Source organism: Denticeps clupeoides, chromosome 13 (assembly GCF_900700375.1).
Source record: "Denticeps clupeoides chromosome 13, fDenClu1.1, whole genome shotgun sequence".
Lineage (NCBI taxonomy): Eukaryota > Metazoa > Chordata > Actinopteri > Clupeiformes > Denticipitidae > Denticeps > Denticeps clupeoides.
Window position 1 is genome coordinate 10,893,708 of NC_041719.1, and position 26,868 is coordinate 10,920,575.

At 41.8% G+C, this 26,868-nt stretch overlaps 3 protein-coding genes across 8 annotated transcripts in view; 1 reads left to right on the plus strand and 2 right to left on the minus strand.

Annotated features, from left to right (window-relative positions):
- On the minus strand, positions 1-5,315 carry mier1a (mesoderm induction early response 1a, transcriptional regulator). 2 transcript variants are annotated; one of them, XM_029000984.1, is made up of 13 exons: positions 5,218-5,315; positions 4,401-4,428; positions 3,743-3,891; positions 3,491-3,649; positions 3,277-3,394; positions 3,002-3,063; positions 2,848-2,920; positions 2,591-2,742; positions 2,419-2,500; positions 1,916-2,010; positions 1,662-1,708; positions 1,193-1,320; positions 1-1,107 (listed from the first exon to the last, which is right to left on the minus strand). In XM_029000984.1, the coding sequence occupies exons 1-13, from the start codon at positions 5,224-5,226 to the stop codon at positions 887-889; spliced, it is 1,323 nt and encodes a 440-aa protein (XP_028856817.1). In that variant the 5' UTR covers positions 5,227-5,315; the 3' UTR covers positions 1-886. The 2 variants fall into 2 exon arrangements, with proteins under 2 accessions (XP_028856817.1, XP_028856816.1); XM_029000983.1 differs by having other exon boundaries at positions 1,662-1,789.
- A 318-nt stretch (positions 5,316-5,633) lies between these two features.
- Positions 5,634-13,244, minus strand: slc35d1a (solute carrier family 35 member D1a). Of its 2 annotated transcripts, XM_029000985.1 has the most exons (13): positions 13,032-13,244; positions 12,692-12,725; positions 12,188-12,274; positions 11,845-11,912; positions 11,646-11,717; positions 11,463-11,531; positions 10,676-10,778; positions 10,245-10,313; positions 9,264-9,356; positions 8,423-8,490; positions 8,141-8,219; positions 7,970-8,052; positions 5,634-7,146 (listed from the first exon to the last, which is right to left on the minus strand). In XM_029000985.1, exons 1-13 carry the CDS (start codon positions 13,139-13,141, stop codon positions 7,029-7,031), a joined length of 1,053 nt encoding a protein of 350 aa, XP_028856818.1. In that variant the 5' UTR covers positions 13,142-13,244; the 3' UTR covers positions 5,634-7,028. The 2 variants fall into 2 exon arrangements, with proteins under 2 accessions (XP_028856818.1, XP_028856819.1); XM_029000986.1 differs by lacking the exon at positions 10,245-10,313 and having other exon boundaries at positions 13,032-13,243.
- Positions 13,245-14,202: 958 nt separating this feature from the next.
- The window catches only part of opa1 (OPA1 mitochondrial dynamin like GTPase), a 32,808-nt gene continuing 20,142 nt past the window's right edge, over positions 14,203-26,868 (plus strand). Inside the window, exons 1-19 of one of the 4 annotated variants that reach the window (XM_029001101.1) lie at positions 14,203-14,393; positions 15,302-15,620; positions 16,450-16,546; positions 16,915-17,022; positions 17,983-18,036; positions 19,525-19,613; positions 21,430-21,564; positions 23,080-23,133; positions 23,217-23,321; positions 23,502-23,588; positions 23,697-23,810; positions 24,391-24,471; positions 24,548-24,622; positions 24,783-24,854; positions 25,061-25,160; positions 25,265-25,395; positions 25,636-25,708; positions 25,798-25,870; positions 25,987-26,102. In XM_029001101.1, the coding sequence (XP_028856934.1) occupies positions 14,365-14,393; positions 15,302-15,620; positions 16,450-16,546; positions 16,915-17,022; positions 17,983-18,036; positions 19,525-19,613; positions 21,430-21,564; positions 23,080-23,133; positions 23,217-23,321; positions 23,502-23,588; positions 23,697-23,810; positions 24,391-24,471; positions 24,548-24,622; positions 24,783-24,854; positions 25,061-25,160; positions 25,265-25,395; positions 25,636-25,708; positions 25,798-25,870; positions 25,987-26,102 (1,912 nt within the window). In that variant the 5' untranslated portion in view covers positions 14,203-14,364. The remainder of the gene's footprint in view (positions 14,394-15,301; positions 15,621-16,449; positions 16,547-16,914; positions 17,023-17,982; positions 18,037-19,524; positions 19,614-21,429; positions 21,565-23,079; positions 23,134-23,216; positions 23,322-23,501; positions 23,589-23,696; positions 23,811-24,390; positions 24,472-24,547; positions 24,623-24,782; positions 24,855-25,060; positions 25,161-25,264; positions 25,396-25,635; positions 25,709-25,797; positions 25,871-25,986; positions 26,103-26,868) is intronic. The other 3 variants (XM_029001103.1, XM_029001102.1, XM_029001104.1) reach the window with 3 other exon arrangements.

Sequence of the window (26,868 nt, forward strand, 5' to 3'; positions counted from 1 at the left end):
GAATAAATCTTTTATAGAAAGAATATTTTAACACAGCAGCGTTCAAGGCTACGTGGAGACATCATAACACCACACACAATAGTGGCTTTTAATGTTTCTTCTTACGTCACTGAAGACGAGTTCAGAAGATGTAGGTATACAGAAGTTAAAGCTACTGACCATTTAAATTCATTTCTTTTGCCATGTACATAAGAACTAGTCCAAGACACCATATTTCTAAATTGCAGGAATGAGGGAAAAACTAAATTTATTTGGCTACACATCACAAACCCAAGAGAAAAACACTGATATCCTGACTATAATTTAAATCCATTTTAGTAAAAAAAAAAAAAAAAAAACTATATAACTATAACCCTTAAAAAAAACATTTGTTGTATACAAACATATGCCAGGAAACATGTTGACTAAATACATATATATTAGAAAGAGAAATACATATTCACTACAAAACTATGAAAAAACAGGACTTAAAATTAACTGCCCGATAGTTGGTTATTTAACAGACATCATTGATGTCAATTCATTTGAACAAACCGCAAGGACAGGCCTTTGGTTCATTTTTTTCAGGAAAAAAAAAAAAACGAGGCTTAAAAGGAGTCTACAGACCAATTACACCCATTCTGAAACCATGATATACAGACAGAGCCTAAAGTGCAATATTTAGTGCCATTTCAGTGTCCCCATAAATCAGGTACAGATGAGAATTTGTTTTTACAAGCACATTCCTAAATCAGTCACAAAATATAAATAACTATCGTATAGAAAAATACAGACATTTTTCATACAAATGACTTTACAATGTGAGAGAGAAGAAAAAAAAAAAAAAAAAGAAAAAGTTGGTGCCGCTGTAGGACCCACAGCAGTGGTCTGAGAAGTTTCAGGGTGTTCAGTCTTCCCTCTGCTCCGCCTCAGCCTCGGGTCCAGATTCGGTCCTCAGCTTCTTCACGGACCTCTCAGAACCAGCCTTCTCCTCTGCATCCTGACTCCTCTTGCCCTGGCTACTTTCTGGGGAGGATCGGCTTGAGTTGCTGACAGAGTTGCTCAGGGCGTGGTGGGAAACCCCTTCACTTGTAACATCATTGGCACCTTCAACAGCTGACTGAGGACCTAGACGTTACCAAAGTTAAGTTCACTTTATGTATTTAGGAGAAAACAATATCATGTTAATACATAAAGGCGAAGAGAAACAGACCGTTGTGAGTGCTGCTGTCGTCCCTCTCTGATTGGCTGGTGCTGCTGTTGGAGGTAGTTGGAGGGGGAGAGTCTGCACGGCTGGATGCTGCACTTTCTGTTTCATCCAGCAATCGGTCCACATAATCACTGGCCAAAACACAAAACACATTGTACACTCATAAATAATGAACAAGATCAAAGTAGTTTTTTTCCCCTCTTTAACAGCATTGAGTGTTTGTTAAAATGCCTGGCCAATGCCTTGGTGCATACATCACTGTATAATACATCACTGTATAAGCAGAAAAAACAACAACAAGATAATCAGCTTATAATGTGTGTTTTATTCTGCCACCTTAGAAAAACAATGACACGGAGCAAAGACAAATCAGTCAATGTTCACTGCTGCCATTACAACAGTTGAACACTTCAGAGCTAAATTATACTTTTATAAGTGTTTGCATTTGGTGTCACTTCTGAAAATGACTTACGTGGTGCCAGGATGGAGGCTGTATTTCCTTTTCCCAAGCCTGGTTTGCTGTGCAAAGAAATCATAACGCTCAGATTTCTTCCACATGTAATAAAAGGCCACACATTCTCCTACAGATCTAGTTCTCACCTGAAAAAATTTAATTCATCACAATAATTATCTACAAAAGAAAACAATGTTAACAGAGTAAAACACAGAACTGACAACATGAAAAAACATCATCACTGAGAGAAATCATTAAAAGTATCTCCTCACCTTGTTGGCTTGTATTAAATGAAAGTCTTTTCCATAAGCCTTAAGTCCTTGTTCAAAACCTCGACGTTCATCCTCAGTCCATGCTGAGATTTCTTCTGTAGGGATAAAGTTAATAGTCAGCCATGTATAATGTGAGAAAAGCATTGTGGGGGGTGGGTGCGCTCCTCAGACCTCAGTCCTACAGCGCTACCAACTTGTTTTTTTTCCCTCACATTGTAAATTATTTAAAGCATTGATCCTAAAGTCCTGTCTGAAGCAGAGAATTCTAAAGTGAGAATAGCTTTCACTCCTTTACAGTGGTAAATCGGGAAAAAAAAAAAAAAAAAAAAAAAAAAAAACTACCTTAAAACCTAAAGGTATATCGGAATCAGAATCTCTGTCATTGTAACAAGCAGAATGAAATTAGGGGCAGTCCCCAAAGTATCTTAAATACTGTGTGAGGAAAAAAAATAAAAAAACACATATACTAATATAATACAAAATATGATACAAGGTATACATACCTCTAGCAGCCTTGACATTGAAATGGAGTCTTCTTAAAGCTTCTTCAGTATTAAAATTGCACTTTACTAGTTCATAAAGAGCCTGAAAGGAAAAGTCATGAACAGTAAGGACCGTATGTTAAGATGGCAACGTATCCTGTTGTCCACTGGGAGTAGGGGGGTGAATGGTGACCTGCTCATTGTCTTTGATATGACACCCCTCAGGGATGCTGTCCACTCCAGTCTCCTCTCCTGTTCGTTTTGAGGCCTCAGTCAGAAACTCCACCACCTCATTTTCAGGGAGAAACTCTGGGTTCCACAAAAGCTGGTCATCGTTTTCATACACTAATGAGAAAAACGATGAGAGAAACGATTACCAAGAGCAGGACTAGTAAAAATCAACACCGATAAAGACTTTTATATATTACAGAATAAACAGTAGAAAATGACCTTTTTCATTTTCTTTATACTTGCAGAGTCCGGACGGGGTTTCAGCTTGATACAGAGAACCAACCATTATCTCCTGCAGGTTTACGTAAATAGAGTCAATATTAAAAAGTATAAAAAAAAAACAATTAAGTCACTTTGTGTAAAATAATTTTACCTTCTTCCAATCCTCTGATGGAATGTAATCATAGTCATCATCTTCAGACTCATCTTCATCATCTGTAATATAATTACATTATCAGCCTCTGAATGTACAATTAAACTGCAAGTTCCACCAGCACAAGAAAATTATTTAATCACTTAATTTGGTAAGATCTTTTTGGATGACATAATTTCTGCCTAAATGACACACATGCTCTCTACTTTTTGTATGTGGCTGTAACAAAACGACGGTTTACTGTGTTGTGTACTCTATTTTCAATTGCAACGCACTTTCAAAGTACTTGCAAGGCCGTGGACGGATCAGATCTGCTCTGGTGTGTGTAGCAGGGTCTTCGGCAGAGGACTGTGTTTCTTCATCTTGACAAAAGGAATCTTTCTTGGTGTCCCCCTAACACAAGAACAATCGCCCCATTAAAACCACATCAAGCCAATACATGAACCACACACAACGATACACAAACCACACACACACACACACACACACCGTAGAGCTTTTGGTTTCATCAATGCCTGTACTGCTCTCATCATTTTCCCCATCTTCTACAAATTCTTCCTCAGCCTGTCCATCCTCCTCTTCTTCAAGGGATCGAGCGTTCCCATAACCATACATACGCAAGAGCTCTTGAATGGGCATTTCACTTTCCTATTAAAAAAAAAAGCCCAAACCAATCAACATTATACGCATTAAATGATCATCTGGTGACTTTATGCAGACCTACCAATGCCGGACACTCACCTTTTCAAGCTCGTCGATCTCTGCGCTGAAATTGGTTTCTCCATCCAGCATCTCCTCCTCCTCCAGAGTTTGTTCATCATCATAGTCATGCACGAGCATCTCAGCAGACGGGTCAAAATCACAGTCATCCGAGGCCGAAGCTCCGCCTTCTAAGTACAGGGTGAACGGAGTAAGAAAATCCCTAAATTATCCTATTGGTAGAATACAGATTGCCATCGCTGTAAAATGAATGAGATGGCGAAGCCTGCTTATTATTTAGTGGCAAAATAATTTGCTCATTAGATTTACAGCATTTATCAGACGCCCTTATCCAGAGCGACTTACAATCAGTAGTTACATGGAAAGTCCCCCCCTGGAGACACTCAGGGACACAATAATAGTTTATAAGTTGTATTTGTACCTGGGTCTTCTGGTTTATATGCGAGTGTCTAACCCACTAGGCTACTACCACCCAAACGCTCATGAGGTTACAAATCAATAATTAAGTGGCGTGCCTTCATTTGAAATGAAACATTAGAAAAACTCAAACTGAGTAAATTCGATCTTTGCCTTGTCTACGTACAGGGTGCTGTACCAAGATCGCCACGCGTGTGGCGTGGCGATCCAACAACTCTGACGGCGGTATGTATTAAAAAGTAGTTTAAAAGGACGTTCTTACCTGGAGAAGCAGCGTTTCCGAGGGACGTCTGGAAATAAAGCAGTAAAACATACTTTACACTTGATCTGGGGTTTTCATTTTATACAAACTCGGAAAATGGCGAGGGCGGCATAAAAGTAGAAGTAAAATTAAGATCACTATATGAAGAGCCATGAAGGCGCCGGCGGAAAAGCCCGCCAAATGTCCCGAGGCGCATTGTTCTCCGTTTCCACGTCGCTTCTGACCCTGTGACTGTTCATTAACACATTCGAAGTTCGTAGAAAATGAATCGGCGTGTTTTGTACATGGGGCTGCAGCGAAGACGCAAAACGGCGATAGACGGTGAATTCCTTGCGATCTACTAGAAATTAAAACATGAATAGAGCGAATCTGCAAAAAAGCAAATAAAACTAAAAATAAATATGATATATACATATATACGTGCATACATATAGACCCATCTGCACACGACGTTCAGATTTAATCCACTAAATCAGATTAAACCCGTCTCGAGTTGCTCGAGTGTTCCGTGTACTTGATCGTAGGTTAAATAAAACGCCTTTAAAGCGCACAGTTTATGAAAGTTGGTAGAGAGTTGGGATCGTGAGAAGTTACCCCGCGTCGCCGGGACGCGGAGCAACAAGTTTCTAAAACTGATATCGCGGCCCAAGAGGCACCAGCGCAGGAACGACGACGACGGAAAACAACGGGGCTTCAAATGTCCGGCGCTCGGGAGAAACAAACAGCAATCTAGCGGCTCTCGAAACCACCGAGCGCAGACTTTCTACCAACTTCAATTTAAAAATCTATATTAATTACGAGTCCTCTCCGCTCTCACCTCAGACATATTTGCTGTGTGGATTTGCTAACAAGCGTCATAACGAAGAACCCGGATGAACTCCCGATTTCTTCTTCTGTTCAGAAAGGTTGAAACTGAGGCGCTGCAGCTCGCTGCTGCCACCACCCGCACACGTCCCGCCATCGCACCAAACGATGACCTGCGAGGTACAGGTCCCCCAGCACATGGAGGTGATTAATTGCCGTATGCGACACACAGCGGCACAGCACCTAGTGAAATGTGGTCTCTGCACTTAACCCATCCCCCGTGGGAGCGGTGGGCAGCCGTGAAATGGCGCCTGGGGGGGTTTGAACTTTTGGATTACAGGTCCGCTTCCTTACTCGCTAGGCCACCCCTGCCCCTATGAATTAGGTGGATTACCAAACATGATTAAGGTCACCAAATTACACAGGCTGTGAAGATGAGGTATTTTAATGCAAGACTGTACACGTTCCAATAAGGAGCTGTTCTGCTGGTTCAACATAGTAATTGGATGTCACATCATTTGTATATTGTGAAAAACACAATGCAGCATCTTTGTTCCAAGTAACAGTTATTATAAAAAGATCTCTGTACAAACATCTCTTAAAAAAGAATAAATAAACCCTCACTTCACATATAAAATCTTGCATTTGCGGAATCAATGCAAACATGACGTCATCAAGCCAACATATCCGCACATGCTCTGCTTGGCTGAAGTCAACCACGGGTCAACATGGAGTCTGATCTGAAACAAATGCATTTCCATGGTGTCGATGGAACAAGTGCACACAATGAGATTACTGCCCATGTACCACACAATGACCGGACCCCTGCTCAATATATCTTTTGCTGCTACTCATTAAGGCAAATCTACATATACATCTGTTAACCCTTTCCCCACACAAACATAAAAAAAAGGGTTAGTTCACCTAAAAAATGGCATTTGTTCACTCTTGTGCATGGAATAAAACTTAGACAAGCTGTATAAGATGGCTCATGGCAGGGTGAAAAGATAACAAAAGTTCCATTAGGTGGCAAATTTTGGGACTAAAACTTTAGAGCGTGCATGAACACCGCCCAACATTCCGGTCCAACATGTCCCCACAACAACCAGCCCAGATGACTTTATTAAAACCCTATACAGCATTCTGGGACATGTACATCTCTACAACAGAACCTTGGGTGCTACTGAACTAAACATAAAACAATGACTACGATCATTTAAAGTATAACTTTATATCCCTCTTACTGCATGTTATTGACCCCTTTGACATTTAAGGAACTGTTGCACTCCGAAAGAGACAGACACACACTCTTAATACTGAGAAATACTTCAGACATCCCAATGTAACATTCTTCGTACAGAAAAGACCAACGTACCCTTAAAACACAGTATTGCATACAAATTCAGGGCTTAACGAAAATTTCAGAAAAGAATTCATTCAAGTCCTGTAGTAAAAGTTCACCATGAGTATAGTGTTAGGACACAGCACAGTTATCCCTTTAAACGCATGTTCAAGTAAAACACACAATAAAAATCACTGCCTGAGACTATTATAAGTAACAGACGACCAAAGCTGTTCTCTGACAACATGCCCCGAGGGAATTTGCTGAGAACAGTGTTCCAATTTTTGTCTTATCAGTAAATAAAAAATAAATAAAAAAAAAGTTCTGAACCGTTGCTCGGCCACTGGCAGTAACAGACCAGGAGGGAGCGTCGTGAATTCTCCCATGCTGCACGCTGCTCTCAGCCCTGGGGGGGGCAGCAGCCACCCCAAGATAAATAGAAGGGGAAATGCAAACACTGAGCCACTGGAGCCCGGCGAGCGTCATACTGCCTGCCGCCCCCTCGCCTCCAGCTTGAGGCCGCCGACGCCGCCGTCGCTCTGCCGGCTGCTCTGCTCCTCTGTGAAGGTAATGTACGAGTACACCAGGCTGCCTGCAACGCTGCAAATACACACAAGGGAAAGTAAACTCGCACCGCATTCAGAGCCTTTCACTACATTAACATTACAGTGCAGTGAAACATTTTAGGAATTAGTCATTCTAAGCAGCTTCTTGCTTGGGGAGTAATCTTTATAGTTAATAATGAACTTAATAATTAATAGCTTACACTTGGTGGTGCTCATGGTGGATTCAGTTTCATTTTTTGGGGAGAATACAACAAGAACTGACTTGAATTGCCCAGCAGGCAGTGAATTCAAACAAAATCCACAAAGAGGTAGGTGATGTGTGCATTTACATCAAGATACTGATGTTCGTAGTACATAGCCATAGCCTTATTAGGCTTGGAATCCAGGTCTTGTACAGTTATTGATAATCAGAAGATCTTCCTAATGATTATACAGGGTGGGCCATTTATATGGATACACCTTAATAAAATGGGAATGGTTGGTGACATTGAATACATTTTATAAGTGGTCAGAAACTTGTAAATAACTAATGAAAGAATAAAGTTACGTTAAAACCAAGCACACCATTGTTTTTCTTGTGAAATAACCAATAAATTTGATGTAAACTGCATAAATCCAGGGATGTTTACAGTCATACAGTCCATATTTTCCATCATATTATAAAATGATTATTAGACAGTGACGCATGATCAAGCTTGTTTGATTCTGAATTGCTGATTGACTGTTTCACTGCCAACTAGTCAAACAGCAAGGTTATTAAGGTGTGTAATACTGAAAATTCCTGAGCCACTCTGAGGGCCAGTTCCTCCACATCTACTAGCATTTTTTTGGTGCTGTGTGTGAGGCAAGTTCAGTACCTGATGTTGAGGCCAATGAAGTTCGCCCATGAGAAAATGTAGTCCCCTCCAAAAACCATCCCGATATAAGTCACTAATATGTTCTGTATTAGTAAGTAGAAAACTGTTAAAAGCATAAAGTATGAACATGATAATGTTGAAAAATAGATCTGGAATATTAATATGGCTTACTTTAATGCAACCAACTATGGTGGTTGTTAGTGCAGAGTTGTACTGTGTGCATAGCACTGTAGAATACATTAGAATAAAGCTGGAAATGAGGAAATGAAAGTAATTACTGGTCTGAAAACAAGTTTGACAAGATTTTTCTGTTGCTGTGAACATGACATTGTGACATACCGTTCTGGTCACAGTGTTGTTAACAAAAGGCTCAAAATACAATGATGTGGGATATGTTCAGTAATGTAGGTAGTATGTACAAATATACATGCAAAAGTGCAGGCACAAACTCACCCCATGACACAAGAAAGAAAGAACTGGCCAACGAAGAACATATCAGACCAGCCCTCGTAGTTCAGAGCCTGGGAAGAGAATGAGAGCCACTTCATATCCAAATAGATTCTTTTATTAAGCAACGAGGCATCAATTGTAAAATTCACAACTGGTACTAATACGAGAACTTAAATTAAAAAAAAAAAAAAAAAATCCTTGATATCCTTTTGTGCAAGGATGACTAAATTTCACTCTGAATATTGATTATGCGTGTCGATAATTATTGGGAAAATTAGTCATCAAAACCACTAGGCTACAAATTAAAGCAGAATTAAGGCCCAAGTAAAACGACTCGAGTTAAATGCAGAAACTCGGAGCCGCTGGGGCTCCAAACTCCCGTTTGCTGGCATAATGGTGTCTTTGTACTAGACTCTGCCTCCTGTACGCTTGCCTTCCTTGCCAAGGAGCTGGGGCCTATCCCTCCACAGCGCCCGTCCCAGTCACCTAACGCGATAAATCAAGAGGGTTCGACGACCCAAGCACAGTCAAGTTATTAATACAGCTGAACAAACAGATCAGCTTTCCTGCCTACAAATGAATCCTTGTTGAGGGACATGTTAGACAGTCGCAGACAGATGAGGAGAGACTCCACGGCGGGGCGGGGCCTGCCCACTACACACTCGGACCTTTATATTGCCAGATACCACAGCAGCAAGCCGGGGAAGGAGTTTCCACAAGCCCGAGTTCTGCCATACGTAATGTCAAACAAATCCCGGGCACCCGCTCCGGAATGGCGCGCTCGGAACGAGCAGCGGACGAGCGAGAGCCTTTGAAGGCGGTGTAAACAACAGCCTTGTCTTACCTTGTCGACGTCTCCCAGGACCTGAGCCAGAAGCAGGGTCGGGACGATCATAAATAAGGCATTGTAAAAAAGCAAGCCGTACTTCCCCAACTCCTGCGGGGAGGGAAGAGGTTGGGAGAGAACAGGAAACAGCAGCGGAGTTATTTATGAGGACGCGGCCTGGTACCATTCCACCCAGACCCTGCACACAGCTGCCGGCGCTTCATACGAGCTGGCTTGGTGATATTTACTTCCTACTGATGAGGGACGGGGTCCTAGTTTCAGTTATAGGATTGTCACAATACTGAAATTGCTAAATCGATACTATTTTTGATACAACGGGAGAAAAAAAAAAAAAAGATTGAAAAATTTTTAGTACTAAAGATTTAGGGACCGATTAGTAAGTGCAGAAAAGCATTTGCTAACGGCACAAGAAGCGCTGACCAAACCTAAGCCCAAGTCGGTCAACGTCCCATCTCCTCCCTTTGCCAGTTATAATAATTCTGCTCAACTAAACATTCCGTTAGATTGTCAGAGGAATCATTACAAATCAGACGTCGTCCGGAAGGTTTCATTCACCGTGACCGTACCTTTCTGTGCTTTAGAAAATGAACTTTTCTTTCTGTTTGTCCAGCACTCAGGCCTAAAGTCCAAGGCATCCACCAAACATTCTGGAACAGCTAAAGAAGCAGACTCATACCTGAAGGGCCGTGGGTTGAAATGCCTGGGTGCCACTGAGCATCACAATGACTTTCACTTTCACTCTAGATCTTCTACTCTAATGGATGGTGGTCAGATGTTGTATCTGTGATCTGCAAACTGTGATTCTTTCTAATACCATGTAATCATGGTCGGTTATAGTAAACTGCAACCAGCATATACCATACTGTAACTACCCAGCCAATTTATAGGAATCATTATCACAAATAAATGGATTGTGTATAAAGAGCGGGTAAAAGTGACGTGTGTTACGACACAGTATGCTTCTACCCGTCTTCCTACCTGTGTTCCTCTCGGTTTTGTGTGTGTCTGTCCAGGTGGGAGAAGCTGCTGAACTACCGGCTCTGCCTCCTGTGCGATGAGATGTGATGCTGGAGATGTTTAAGGAGACCTCAGACTGGGTTCGGGATGTCTGTTGGGTTCTAGTTGTGTTATTTAGTTGTGTTTAGGTTACTTTTGTGTACTCAGGTGTTTGTTAGTTGTTCCCTAAACCCCCCCTCCTTTGTTAGGTCTCTGTATTGTGTGTTTTGTGATGAATGTCTTGTTGGTTACTTGCATGTAGTCTCACTGTAAATAAATGCACTCTTGTATCGTTTGTTGCCCTTCGTGCCTCTCCCAAATCCATCCTGGTCACGTTCATCTACACCACTAGACAAGGATGCGACCAACGCTTTAAAAAATATACGACAAAGCTAAGAATATTACAAACTGACCTTCGAATCAAGCTTCTGTTTCACAAATGCTCCGTTGGCTGCTGTAAAAATGTCATTCATGAGAATGAACACGTATCCTTGCACGTCAAATGACAGATCCGCACTGTAGAGCAAAGACAATCGAGTGAGAGAGAGGAAAGAAAGAAAAGAAAAAAAAAACATGTTATTAGTACCTTAAAAAGGTCCCCTGAACATGAATATTTAGTTTTTGCTTTTTCCCCCTAACACTGTATCTGAAGATTTACAGCCACTTTGTCGTTTTTGGTTAAATGCAAATGAGGAGGAAAGCGGCCTATAGAGGTGGAGGGGGGGGGGGGGGGCTTTCGTGGGAATGACGTCAACACCACTCACCAACCTGAATGTTTGGCACAGACAGGAAGTCGGCCTTTTTTCCCCAGAAAAAAAATAAAATGAGCCCACTGGTTCTTCAGAGTCTCGCGTAAGTAAAGAAATACATTTGTGCTCATTTTTACATCCAATCACCGAGCAACTGCAATTCGTCACTTGTTTGCGAGCCATGATGGTCGGTGGAGTTACTTTTTTAGGGGAGGGATGGGAAATGGGAGGTAACATTTCCCCTTATGACGTCATAAGGGGCAAAATTTCAGGTCTGCCACTCTCTAAACAGCGAAGCAGAAGGCCAAAGAACACTTTACACATATCGCCACTTCTAGGGGAACTAATATTAATGTCCAATGATCTCACAAAGTGACATTTTCACGATAGGCTTAATATTTTTCAGACATTTGTATACAAATGTGTTAAATGGCAAAATGCGAGACCCCACCTTGCAGCCACAAAAGCCCCAAGGATCATTGTAAATACGGTGAGCTGCACTTGGCGTGAAAACGTCTTTCTGCAAAGGAATGGATGAGACTGGTTAGACGGGTTATAAATCAGATACACGTTTTTTGGGAGAAGACGGGAAAAACAAGCCATCACTGTCTGTGCATGTTTGCTGGCAGCTTACTTTAAAAGAAATCCCTCTGCAAGCATCGTGAAAAGAATGGAAAACCTCCTTAGCACTGTAAACATGGGCAGGCTGTGGGGGAGACAGTCAAGGCCAGGCCTTCAGACCATTTGTATACACAAATTCGAAGGATTACATTTCCCAACACACACACACACACACACACACACACACAGCAAAAAAAAATAAAAAATCTTACTTTAGCCTTTTTGTTCCAAACAGTCCAGTTATTTGATTCCCGACATAGAGGAGAGGTAGAGGAAATGTCTGCGAGAACAACAACAAAAAAAAGAAACATTACTGACACGTGGACATTCCAATAAACTCCTTCCCAAGGCTGTGACCCATCGCACACCGGATGAGGAGGGAAGATCCTGGATCAGACACTGTTTGTGCATCACTATGGTGTGGAAGGCACCTGGGAGTTTAGCTGCTAAGCTCGAGCCGGATGCTGCTTGTGATACCAAGACGGGTGGACGTCCCCTCATATCAGAGCTGTTAGTAGGAAAAGACGCGGTCCCATTAGAAGCACTAACGGATACCTTTCGTGGGACGTTTCGGTCGAAATCGGGGAAGCTGATCAGCCGCAGGGCCTTTCCCAGCCACAGCACCAGCACTGTGGCCAGCATCTACAAAGCAAACACACATTTTATTCAGAACACGTGGAGCCTTCGCTGATTTTATTAGAGGCGGTGAGCAACAACCGGGGACTTCTGTTCCAAATGAAACCTACGCAGGGCCGTGGTGGCCTAGCCGGTAAGGAGGCGGACCCGTAATCGGAAGGTTGGCGGTTCGAGTCCCGAGCACCACCGAGCAAAGTGTGTCATCACGACGATCATTTCACTTCACTTGCAAGTGTGCATTTTTAAATAAAAAGCATTTATTTAACCAAACCAGACTATTAAAAATGCAAACACGCAAATGGGCAAAGTCACAACTCACAACTTAGTAGTTTTTGCCCTTGATTACAGTGTAACTTGCTCTGCCATTTCTCTAAATCAACATTTTAATATGAGGCAAAACTTGTTAAGCAATGGTGCACTTACTTGACCGATCCCAACGCATATCGAGGAAGGGAACCTGAGGAGGAAAAAATAAACCAAAAGTGCAGCTTTTGAGTGAAACGACTTCTGGACACAGCGGGATTATTACAGCTCCAGCGCAAATCAAGTTAGATAATAATAAAGAAAATAATATTAAAATTGCAATAAAAAAACAACAACAACGACATTGCCAGCCAAATGGCCGAGCTGCGCTAAACCGGAGACTGAGCGGCACCTCTGACGACCCGAACCTCGCACCGCAGACCCCCGCAGAGTCAGAACCGCGACGAGGAGCGAGTCGTGGGGTCGTGGACGGAGCGACGGGAGCCACGAAACGGCGCACCTGTAATTCGTCAGCACGCTTTTGTTGACGACGACGATGAGGAAGGAGCTGAGGCCGTAGAATCCGGCGGAGGAGAGCTTGAGGAAGACCCGGCGCGCGTCGTCCGCCATCCCGCACGACTCATCTCGCCACTCGGGCCGCTCCGCTCACGGCTTCTTTTTTTTTTCCCTCCGGCCCGCGCTGACGTCCGCGAACTTCCGCCGAACTGGCGCGCGGACTCGGGCGACGCGGCGACCCGCAGTGGCGCAAGGCGCAGTGGCGCCGCCTGGCGGGGATCCTGTGTACGTCAACACGACGTACCGAAGGCTGTTGGATTTTGACAGACGCGTTTGGAGAATTATTATTTTGGCCAGAGATTTACTGAAAATTGTAATTACTTGACTTTTACTACATGTTCTGTAATCCCAGCCCAACTTGTTCTAATCCATTATCATAAATTCAGACAGTCGTTTTGGTCTAGAAGATTAGGTTTTCTTAAGTATTCCACAAACAAGTTTTTGTATTTGCTGATTTGTAAACTTAAAGTGGATTGCATAGGAAGACTTTTAGAAAGAGAAACAATTTCTTCAAACTCTACCTAAATTCTGAATTTACATTTACAGCATTTATCAGACGCCCTTATCCAGAGCGACTTACAATCAGTAGTTACAGGGACAGTCCCCCCCTGGAGCAATTTAGGGTTAAATGTCTTGCTCAGGGACACGATTAAAGTGAAGTGATTGTCACATGTGATACACAGCACACGGTGCACACAGTGAAATTTGTCCTCTGCATTTAACCCATCACCCTGAGTGAGCAGTGGGCAGCCATGACAGGCGCCCGGGGAGCAGTGTGTGGGGACGGTGCTTTGCTCAGTGGCACCTCAGTGGTACCTTGGCGGATCGGGATTCGAACCGGCAACCTTCTGATTACCGCTGATTACCGCCTTAACCGCTAGGCCACTACTGCCCCATGGTAGTAAGTAGGATTTTAACCTGGGTCTTATGGTTCATAGGCGAGGTGTTACCCACTAGGCAACTTCCACTCTGTTTAAATGAGCATTGAATTGATTTGTTTACATACTAACGTTACTAATTCTTGTATTAAAAGTTACTTTTTAATTTCATTTGGACAAACAGCGGAACTCTATGCGCTTTGACGTTGTTTCCGCCCGAGTTTATTTAGTGTTGGATTTACTCACCGGAAGTGGTGCTGTCATTGGCGTCGCTCACCGGCCGTGTCCTTGCTAGCTTGGGAGCGGACTAATGTCCACTCTCTGGAAACATGAACTGACTCGCACCTCATCGGCAACACCAGCACACCGACGCGTTTGCTTTTAGTTGCTCACAGCGCGATGCTACGAGCCGGAGACGCGGTGGCCTGGTAAGTTCGCCTCGCTCGAAGTAGCCTGCGGCCAGTGTAGCTCATGGTCTCCACGGGGAGCGCAGTCCGTGGCCCTCCTGCTCGGCGCGTTCCGAGTTGGTCGTGCTCCGACCACTGGCCGCGCAACACATCATTCCTGTCACGTTGATGCCGGTCATTCGCCATTTAAACCGCGACCGCGCTGTTTACCCGTCACTACATGGCTAGCATGGCTAGCTGCCTCGCTGACAGCATTGCTAATTGTAATTCCTGGCCACTGACAGCTGTCATTTCTAATCAGATTCACGCTCTCGGATTTTTTGGTTCCTGTAGTCCTTCCTGAAAAAAAAAAGTAAACGCTTTGTTGCAGTTTTGTCTGATTCTAAGGGGGGAAAGATCACTCATAGGGAGGACTTCAGTAAATAATATCAGGGCTGGTGTGCTTTTAATGATTCGATTTAAATATACTCTTCTAATCTGTGCTTATTTTATATTGCCATCATGTCACTGTAGCCTCATAGCATTCCAACAATTGTACCATTTTATGGTAGTAGCTTATTGGGTAACACACCTATGAACCAGAAGACCCAGGTTCAAATCCCCAAGTGTCTTCGGGGGGAGGGGCGGTCCCTGTAACTACTGATTGTAAGTCGCTCTGTATAAGGATGTCTGATAAATGCTGTGAATATAAATGTGAAATTTTATTCCAGCATTAAGCAATCAGTGCCTTACAAAAAGGTGAGCTGACCAATTTAGTCAAACTTTCTCTCACAGCGTCAGCAGTGTGTTTGCATGAGCAAAGCATATAAACATTGTTATATATATATATATGCATATGTGTACACACATAGTTTATTATAAACATGTACTTGCTTTTGAACTGAAGATCCATTTACATTTTTATTTTTTTTAATTTTTGCCCTGTGCAGCCTGGCATGCAGGAACCTGCTGTTCACCAGAATGGGGGTGCGGTTTGGCATGCCCATCCAGAAACTGCATCCCTTGTCCCGTGCCATCCACCATAGGTACTCTGGAAATGCCAACAGTCAGCGACCCCCACACTGCACAGCAGCTCGCCATTTCACCTCACTCTCCAGGCTCCCTATGAAACCCCCAAAGTTTCGGGCAGGAGGCCATGGGTACCAGCAGCACCGTACGTTTTGGGTCGTGCGTTTGGCTGCGAGGCTGCTGAAGTTGAGGTATCTGCTGCTGGGAACTGCAGTTGGAGGTGGTTACACAGCTAAAAAGGTAAGGTCAAATGAAGCTGTTGGGTTTGTAAATGAATTTTTTTGTTTTGTATTTAAAAGGTCTGCTGACATGAATATTTCGTTTTTGCTTCTATATCGGTCTTAATGGTCCTCTAACACTGAATTACAGCCACTTTTAGCCAATCCCACAATGACAGTTCCCCAGGATGCACCGTTTCTGTGTGTGTCGCTTTAAATGATAATGAGAGTGGCCAATAGAAGTGAGTGAGCATTTGCAGGAATTATGTCATCAACACCATTCACCAACCACAATGTTTGACGCAACCATGAAATCGTGTAACCTTTCACTTTATGACGACATAAGGGGCCAAATTCCAGATCCAGATCCGACCATCGGAGCTGCCACTCTGTGAACACTGAAACAGAATGGCCAAAGCACTCTTTAGACCTGACCTAATTTCGAGCCACTGCAGGACCATAGACAGGCCGGGGGAACTCGTCTCACAAAGTGAAATTTTCATGATGGGGAAATTCCCAGATTTACTACCATTTACTTCCATTTACTTCACTTACTACCATTGTGTCCCTGAGCAAGATGCTTAACCCTAAATTGCTCCAGGGGGACTGTCCCTGTAACTACTGATTGTAAGTCGCTCTGGATAAGGCGTCTGATAAATGCTGTAAATTTAAATAAACTAATGAACTATGATTGCTTGGTTTGCTGTTTGAGACAGTTTGATCATATTATTAATTGTGATAATTTAGTATTGATCATAACTGGACTGAGCCTATTATTGCCACTCTTTGTGTGCAGATCTAGATAATTATTAAGAAGGTTAACAAATATTTCCTCTTTCTGTTCCTGTCAGACTTATGAGGAGTGGAAGGACATGCTACCTGATCTTAGCGAATACACATGGATAGTGCCTGATTTCATCTGGGAGCTCAATGAGCACATTGACTTAGGTGAGAATGTGTGTTTACTCTGATATGTCTTTTTGGTGAAATTGGGTGCCTTGGGGCAGTGGTGGCCTAAGGAAGTGGCCCCGTAATCAGAAAGTTGCCGGTTCGAATCCCGATCTACCAAGGTGCCACTGAGGTACCACTGAGCAAAGCACCGTCCCCGTTCAGTGGCCATCTGTCATGGCTGCCCACTGCTCTCCAAGGGTGATGGATGCAGAGGACACATTTCACTGTGTGCACCATGTGCTGTGCTGCGCTGCTGTGACAATCCCATAACTTTATAAATTAAACATTTTAAACCAGCCTTGAGGCTATGTGTATAACTGTAGTGCTTTGCTTACTGTCACGTGTTTTGTTGTTGCCTCATTCAGAGAAAATTGCCAATGCTCTACCTGATGCAGAGGAGCTGGCCAAACTACTACCAGATCTGGAGAAGATAGGAGAGAATTTTACATTTCTTAAGGGCCTTCTCTCTAGTGGTAAGTTGTTTGTTTGATTGTTTTATTAAGACCAAATTTGTGTTAATTTTCGCTTAAAAGAACAGGATATTTGCACAAAAGCGACATGGCTCAGTTCGGATGGACATTCATTTCATGTTTATCTCTAAACCATCTCCCATTATATTTTTCAAACTGTCTCAAGACAGGAAATGACAATCATGATAAGAGTTCAGAGCTGTTTTGATACATTAATAATTTTAGTTTAATTTTACTGCATACCAAAAAAAAAAATAAAAATTATAGACCAAACATTGGCACCCTTCTTTCACAATTTTTGCAGACAAAAATATAATCTTTGTCATACACCTCTATTGTGCTATAACTGTTGGATAACTACTGGGTAGTTTGTCCAAATGCAGAGGGTGCTCAAAAATCAAAAATAGTCGTCGGCGTAAACATTAGAGATGTGTATAAAATGATCTGTTAAGATAAATCACTGAGCAAAAGCTTACCATTGTGAACTGCTAATCAATAAAAAAATTCTACAATTTGTAATAGTTTAATGTAAACCAGTGTTGTCAGCTGTGTTCTCACGATGAAACATTGCTTTGATCTGATTCCTCTGCATTATGACATATACACGTTAAGTCACACCCGATGGCATTCCTACCATTGCTGGATAAGATGCCGTCCCCCCCTAAACTCAATTTCTTGCACATAGCAAACTGTGCTGTAATTCAGTTGAATATCCGGTACACCAGTAACAGAATGAATGGGGTTCAGAGTTATGACTGTGGGCTTCCTAACCTTTACGCTAGTGCTTGCCACCTTTGAAAATGTACCCCACTGTGGCTGTCGTACGGTACACTTATTCCATTTTGCTGACTGTAGCACCCTGTTGTAACCTGCCATTATCCTTTGATCATGTGCTGCCATCTTTTGATTTTTTTTATTTTATTTTATTTTATTTCCTGTTTCCCCCCTCCACGTTCTTTACAGGTGTGAGTGTGGTTAGTGAAGTTGCAGGAGCTTCTGGTCTGCGTCTGTTGTTAGGTGTGTAAAACCAGTCCCCTTCCTTTCCCGGTGCTGTATGAAAACTGTGCGTTGTTGTGCAGCACACCCTCGGCATTATCCTGATACCATGCAATTTGCAATAAAAAATAATAATTAAACCCCTCCTTTTAGAACCAGATCCAAGGCAAAACATGGACTAATCTAGTTGTCTCTTGTCTTTATCTTGTAGTGGTAGCATTATTTATTTGCACCTTATTTTTCCTTGGATTCATATAAATGCACATATATGCATTAAAATATGTAAATGAGTGATTTAAGAGTTAAAATTAACCAAAAACTTAATGTATTGCTGGCTGTTGCTCTGGTGAGAACTGCTGACCTCTTACAATGCTGTAAGTGTAAAATGGAATGATAACCTTCAACTGAATGATTTTGCATTTCAGCTACATTATAGTATGTGTTGCTTTCAGTTTAACCCTGTTGAATGTCTGCTTATGTGTTTCCTTTCTTAAAGCTTCATCTACAATAGAATTCCTTAGTCTTCTTTCCATCCATTGTTCCTTTTCCTCTGCTTAATTTCTGCTCTAAATTCAAGTGCATATAGATTAGAGATGCCAGCTCTGTACTCTCTCTCACCTAGTTTCATATAGGAGCAGGAAAACCCCTCAAATGAGACACAACTGTCAGTGATCACCATGTGATGATCTCCTGATTCATCGTGTTATGCCTCATAACTGGAGAAGAAGCCCACTAATTTGGATTAAGTGTAAAATCATAATATGTCTGAGCTGTTTTGAAGAAGTATTTATATGCACCTGAGTGTAGATATGCAGTTTGTAAAATCCTCTGTTTCTTATTTTTGTTTTTCCTCCTTTTCTGTAATGAAGGAATAGTTTGGCAGTTATTGACGAGAGTAAAGGTTGTTCTCAGTACGTTCACACTGACAGCTGCCGTTTGGAGCTACAGTGCTGTCAAAAGAAAGGAGAACAATATATGAATCATGTATATGGTGAAAAATGGCTGAACTATTCCTTTAACACTTCAGCTGTCATTTCAGATGCCCTCTGAGAGGTATGAATGTTTGGAAACAAATTCATTTTTTAAATTGTTACTTTTTTTTCATTCATTATTCCTTTTTAATGCAGTTTAATAGATAAATATACAAAACGATTGAAAATGTTCATTGAATTTTACATTTCAAGTACCGTGTTGTGCTTTAATCTAAATTTGAAAATGCCAGAGAAAACTAGACAGCAACAAAATTTCCAAACGTTTTATCCTCTTCAGGGCGTGTAGTAAATCGGGCAGATTGGTGCTTTTACTGTAGGGCTGTCAAACTCTCCTGGTTTGATTTTGTCCCTCATCTTTTAATTATCACTTGAGCTGAACGTGGTGTGGAAGTGTGGGCGTCCCAAAATCGAGTTTTGACTACCATCAGGTCACTTCTCTCCTTAGGTTATTCAGTAGATTAGCTGTGCCGTGTTATTAATGGAATGAAATAAAACAATTGATTGTTCTGTTTCTCAGAATCATCAGGGGATCCAACGATCAGAGCGCCGGAGACCACGACAACGGCGTCCTCTGCAGCCGAGGGTGGAGATAAGCAGTTCAGGAAGGCGAGTATCTCTGCTGCCTTCTACTAGTTTGGCCGCTTCCTTCCTTGTTGAGTCCCATATGCAGTAGCATGAGTTGCTTTCCTACCACTTAAAACCAGTGGTTAATTTATCTGGATTTACCTTCAGGTAGACTTTGCAGGCCTTTCCTCAATTTGCAGCTTTGATGAAGCATGGATTGCTTTAAGATTGCTGTACTGTAGCCCTGTTCTGGGAGGGAAAACCATACACACAGACTCAGGCTACACACATAGGTCCATTAGTTTGTTTAAATAACCAGTCAACCAATCACAGTTAGCATCAGTGGTAATATACATGACCTGTTAGATTTGGGAGTATGTCAATGGTTTTGAGGTAAAATAAAGTGATATATGACACAACATGTCAAAGTTTAGGCAAAGGGGTATAGCTCTTCTGTTTAGTTGTTGATTTGCTTATTTGCATAGTACACTTGTAGATAACTTCGTCATCTCCAGAACACGCTTTCAAGAAGCTCGATGCGTCCCTGTGAAGGCTCCATGTCTTCTCATTTGTGTGAAGCTGAAAGTCCAATGTGTATGAAAGAGTAGGTATATGTGCTGCATATGTGTTCATTGAACATCTTTACGTGTCATATTTTCAACATTTTCTCATTTCATTCCCGCTTTATATTCCTTTCTTACATTCCATTTTGCTTCCAACGGCCTTTGGCGAAAACATGAACGTTGGGTGACAGACCAGTTATCTTCATGTTTGCCTGCTATAAATGCAGTTTCCTCTTTTACTTAATGATGCTTGGCAAACCTGTCATGGATCCATTGACATGGATCCATTTGACATGGATCTTCAGAATATACTGGTGTTCACCACCACCATCAATTGTGGAATCAAAAAAATTGAGGGTCGGGGGTCAAAGGGTCCTGGCCCTGACCTGGACAAGAGGGTGTAGAAAGTGGTTGGATGAATGACTGTCTCCACCCACCCGCCTATAATAAGGACATGGGTCAAGATATAATTTTGTATTAGAGTAATTAGTAAGGTAAGAAACATTACTGGTTGCATAGACCTTTGGTTGGTGGCAACATGAATGTTCATGAAGTGTATTTATGAATAATGTGTGATTGTTCCCCCTGCACATTTATCAGCCATGCAGCAGCTGCTTTCGCTTGCTTTTTATTTACTCATTGTATGTAGTGACAGCACTAAATTTTTTTTTTTTTTTTTTTTTTTTAACAATTCTTAAAAAAATAAACAAATAAATAATAAAATAAAATGATTACAGTTAAATCATTTTTTTTTTTTTTTACTTTTTGTCCTCTGCCTATTGCTCAGACCCTGATAGACCACTCAGGCTTGATCTGCCATTTGCTCCTCCCAGAACTGTTTAGCAGAATAGTATTTTGCACAAAATAGAAACCATTCAGAAGTTTTTTAGTTGACCTGCGCTGTTGAATTTATTTCTTTGGGTCATGCTTTGTGATCCCTTCTGTTATGTATGTAAATTGCAGATATTTCAAGCAGTAAAACATATGGAAATTATTAAATGTAAAAATTGTGTTTGAATTGTCAGTTTGCCACTAGCTGAGAGACGCTGGTTTTGGTATCAGTTGCCTCATCTGCTTAATGGCCAATGGAAAATAGCTTGGATTGTGAATTTTAGGCTTGGACAAGGCTAGTTTCTGAAGCAGTCTTCATTGGCTCTGGTGGCAATACTCTTCCTTCCCAGCTCAGGACCAGCCAGTCATGGTGGGGGAAGCCCTGGCTGGACCAGGCAGTGAGGCTGGCGTGGTTGTTTTGACGACTGTCTCCCCCTCTCTCTCACTGTGACGTCCCCCAGCAGGGTTTGCTTGGCGAGCTCATTCTCATTCAGCAGCAGATCCAGCAGCATGAGGAAGAAGTCCGGCGGGCGGCAGAGGCCGGTAGCACACGGCCCGCGCCCGAGTCCATCCCCAGCCTCTCACAGCACAAGCGTAAGGTGAAGGCCCACCTCCCATCCTCCCTCAGTACCATAGCCTCAGACTGGCCTGCCAGCTTAACCCCATCCTGTCACAGAAGGCGGCAGCACCCCATCTATCTTCACATCCATGCACTTTTAGGCTTTTTTTTTATTTTAATACCTTAGGTTTTAATTCAGGCATTTCATTTTATAATATCATTAATGACAGTTTGCACACCATTTTACCACTGACTATTGTGGTTTTAAAGAAATACAGATGTATTTGCAGGGACTTATGATGGGAAATGTCATTTTTATGCACATTCCTTTGAGTGCGAGTTAATGTCATGTTTGCTAATTAAATAAAAATGGCATTTAAAATTAATTATAGGTAATTGACAAATTGAAAATTTATGTGGATTATATTCTATTAATTTGTCTTTCAAATTCATTATTGGAATTAAAATTGTTAGTTATAAAATGTATATATCTGAAATAAATTGATTTCTTTCCCAGTCAAAATCAGAATTTCATAAGGAAATACGTTCTGTGAGCCAGCATCACTGATATTCTCCCAATATATGGGTGGTATTAGCCTAGTGGGTAACACACTCGCCTGTGAACCAGAAGACCCAGGTTCAAATCCAAATACTATCATTGTATCCCTGAGCACCCCCCCCCATATATATATATATATATATATATATATATATATATATATAGTCATCTCTTCTACAGCAGATCTCTTCCCCCTTCTTGAATGACTTACATCATCCAAGCAGCATGCTCTTAATTCAGAGAGAATAACCTTCACATGACTTAAAAACCACCTGGCCAGTCCTTTATGTAGTGACGTAACATATTTTGCCATAGCTGGGTGCGGTCACCACATATAAGGATAACGGAAGACACTGCATGGAGTGTGCTCAACAGCATGGAGTTTGTGAAAATCGGCTGTGAGGCCTTTGTACGCTGGTCTGATCCCTCAAAGGAGCTTTGGAAAGGCCTAGAGATGGGTGTAGATGGATGTAGTGTTTCTGAGTTACGAATCAGAAGTCAAACGACCTCACATCCTGTCATTCATGTGTGTGAAGCTCTGTTTTCCCCTCATCCTCAATCATTCTCTGGTGTTCCATAAATCTCTCTCTGTCTGTGATGTGTGTCTACCTCTGCAGCACATTGCAGGTACTATGTGATAAATCTTTATTTTGATCAAATACTGCTAATTATCTTCTTCTTTCTGTAGTGACTGATAATTCAGCCATCTCTTGCAGGGCTTTTGACTTCTCTTTTGTGGGCTGCTTGGTTCCACATTTTATGAAAAGCATGAAAGACTGAATGACAGAACAAATTCCATGCTACAATCTGAGGTTTTCTTTGCTCTCACTTGATTCTACTCTGTGTTAATGCTGTGTTGGTTGGATAGTTTTTGCTTGCTTTTTTTTTTTTTTTTTTTTTTCTTTTTTTTTACACAAAGGTATTGGGATGACCCCTTCATCCACAACAGCATGGTATTGCCCTTCTTCCCAAAACCATGTTTCTGTCTGTCCACAGTCATCAGATAAAGAGAAAGTTGACCAGCTTCAGGAGGAGCTTGTCCGAACTCAAGTCAGTGGGTTTGTTTATCATTAGCGTCATCATACGAATTGCGCACAATTTGCCAATTTGCCATGTGTTAATGGTTCTTTCAGATGAAGTATCAGCGCATGCTGGAACGTCTGGAGAAGGAGAACAAGGAGCTGAGGAAAGTTGTGCTGCAAAGGGATGACAAGGGCATTCATCAGAGGAAGATCAAGGTGAGGAGATTGTCCCTTTTTTCTTTACATTTAAAAAAATAAAGTTTATGACAGCTTATATATATATGTGTGTGTGTATATATATATATATATGTGTGTATACACAGACACACACACACACACACACTTAGTTTGAGCATAATGAAATTATTGCTGTTCTCCATCCTGTTTATTGTTCAGAAGTCACTCATTGACATGTACTCTGAAGTACTGGACATTCTCTCTGACTACGACTCCAACTACAACACCCAAGATCACCTGCCACGAGTCAGTCCCAGCCTAAAAAAATCCAATTTACCTTTTAAAAAAAAAATGTTCTAAGTAATGTTCTACTGCTGTCGAAATCTATAATGTTTGCTCTGAATGATTCTAAAGGTGGTGGTGGTTGGTGACCAGAGTGCTGGGAAGACCAGCGTGCTGGAGATGATTGCCCAGGCCAGGATCTTCCCACGTGGCTCAGGCGAAATGATGACCCGGTCTCCTGTGAAGGTGAGCTTATACAGCCAGAGGCCAGGGACCTACTGAGCTCAGTCATGACAAATGCACTCCATTAGCTACTAGTGTACTACAGGGAACCTTCAGACATGGTCCTTGTGGTCATTCTGATACCTGGAGAGACCCGATTAGTTCTGTTATATTTTGTGGCATATCTACTGGTGGGACATGTTAAACTGCACTGCCCGGCCTGAAAACAGTGGTGGACCCAGAGATCTAAATTGTAGTCGCTTAGTGGTCTTCTGGTTCACACTTGCCTATGAACCAGAAGACCACAAAAACATAGGTTGAAACCCCACTTACAACCCCCACTAATTACCATTGTGTCCCTCTGCAAGACACTTAACCCTGAGTGTCTCCAGAGGCACTGTCCCTGTAAGTACTGATTGTAAGTCGCTCTGAATAAAGGCATCTAATAAAGTTGAACATGTTTACTGCTGATGTAAATGCTCTGTCAGTCATGTATGTGCTTAATAAATATGAGTTTCTAGCCTTTATTCTCCTGTACGCTTATTTAAGCTTTGATTTGCCAGATGTCTTGTATACTGTACATATAGCTACTGTGTTTCCATAGGTCACTCTTAGTGAGGGCCCCCACCATGTGGCCATGTTTAAGGACAGCACCCGTGAGTTTGATCTTGGCAAAGAAGAAGATGTGAGTAACAAATAATAAGTGATAAGTATGAATAAATGTTGATAACTGATAACTCTCTTTTACACATCTGTTCTAGCTGGCGGCCCTCAGGAACGAGATCGAGATCAGGATGAGGAAGAGTGTCAAGGAGGGTCAGACTGTAAGCCCAGAGGTACCAGAGTACACTGCTATTACAGTTACCACTTAGGATCTAGAATTAGATTTTGTACTTTACTGATTTCATCCCTGCCTTCAGACCTCAGTTTGCATGTATATGTGTATATAAACTATTTATCTTGACAATGACTGTGTATTTAACATCTTTTCTGTAGACAATCTCTCTGAGTGTCAAAGGCCCGGGAATCCAGAGGATGGTGCTGGTTGATCTGCCCGGAGTCATCAGTGTGAGTAACACGACCTCCATTTTCTTTTTTTTTTCTTTTTTTTGCTTTTCATAGACTTCTGGGTTGGTCAACTTTACTGTCAGATGTAATCTTAGTCACAAAGCATGTATAAATGGTCAGAACAAACATTGCTGTTCTGTAACTGCACTATTGTGGGAAAAGTATTCTTCTCTAAATCACTAAGTGGTGTGTTGGTTTTTGAACAGACTGTGACCGCTGGCATGGCTGCGGACACTAAGGAGACCATCTTCAGCATCAGTAAAGCCTATATGCAGAACCCTAATGCCATCATCCTGTGCATTCAGGGTAGGTTGTCTTATCACTTCATAATTCTCCTCATATTTATTTATTTATTTAATTTGGCTAGTGTCTTCATTTGTTCACAAAACATTGTTTTTTTTCTTTTCCAGATGGGTCAGTGGATGCTGAACGAAGTATTGTAACTGACCTAGTCAGCCAAATGGATCCTCAAGGCAAGAGGACGATCTTTGTCCTTACCAAAGTAGACCTGGCCGAGAAGAATCTGGCTAGTCCCAGCAGAGTGAGAAACAGATGACTATCTCTATTTAAACCATAGCTGATATAGGAGGCATGCAAGCAGTGGTGGTTTGTCCAGCAGAGGGAGCACTCACTTTATCTATTGGGACTAGTATGCAATACTATTTACCTCTACTGTTTCAAAACTGCGCAATATTTTACTAACAGATTCATGTACTGATCCCCAAACTGCTCTGGATTTGCTCTGTATATTTATTTATTTTATTTTTTTCATCCGCTGTAGATTCAGCAAATTGTAGAAGGCAAGCTTTTTCCTATGAAGGCTTTGGGATACTTTGCTGTTGTGACTGGCAAAGGTAAAATATATCACTGTTGTTTCCACAAGTGAACTGTAATGCTATGGTGAGAAACTTCCGCTGTCAGTAAGCATTTATTTTATTTGCAGGTAGCAGCAACGAAAGCATTGATTCCATTAAGGATTATGAGGAGGATTTTTTCCAGAGCTCACGATTGTTAAGGTGTGATATTTACAATTGAATATCTGAATAATAGGGCTATTTCCTGCTTACCAGAAATGAAGTATTATTATTTTGACACCTGTTTAGTTGAGTTTAGTTTTTTCTTTCATTTTTAGGGATGGTATGCTGAAGGCACATCAGGTGACCACTAAGAACCTGAGTCTTGCTGTGTCTGACTGCTTCTGGAAGATGGTGCGGGAGTCAGTCGAGCAACAAGCTGATGCTTTTAAAGGTGTGTTGCTAAATGCTCTGTGTGAGCAACCACTGGCCTGCAAGGTTTAAAGCTGACCCTATTAATATTTAATTAACATTAAAATCAAGAGAACGTGTTCAAAGTGAATATTAACATGCTTAATATGTGCATTGTCAGGGGATACAAGCTTTTAAACCGCAAGAAACATTGTAGTGTGAAATGTGAAAACAGTCTAAATAAGCTCAGTACATTTTGTACATAAATATATTTTCTTTTTAATCAGTTGTTCTTAAATGAAATACGTGTCTTAGATATTTTATTAGCAAAAATAATATCTAGATCACCCAGATTTTATACTTTGGACAACGTAATCTTAGGTTTTTGCCTGTTTCTTTTCTATCCACTCAATATTCCAAGTTCTCTCCTCTTTTCCCTTGGCCTCCTACCATCTATGCCAGGGATGACTAGTTCTTTTTCATGTGATTTAAGGTACATGCGGTCGAATCCAGAACGAATTCAGTTCATGTGTTCATTCTCATGTTTGTGTGATCAGCTCCGTGTACCTGAGTGATTGAAAGTGGCTTCCCGTATGGAACTCTCCGCTTTAACTATTGATGCACTCATCTCATGCTTAACCCACAACTCTGGACTCGCCGCTGTGAGAGTGCACCTGACGCACGGTGCGCCGTCCCCCACCACCAATTACCCACACTTCCGAGCTTCCGCTCCGTTAACTACATCAGTGCAGATTTATGACCAGGCGGCAAATGCTCCTTATCCCATTGTGTGGGATATTGATCCGCAG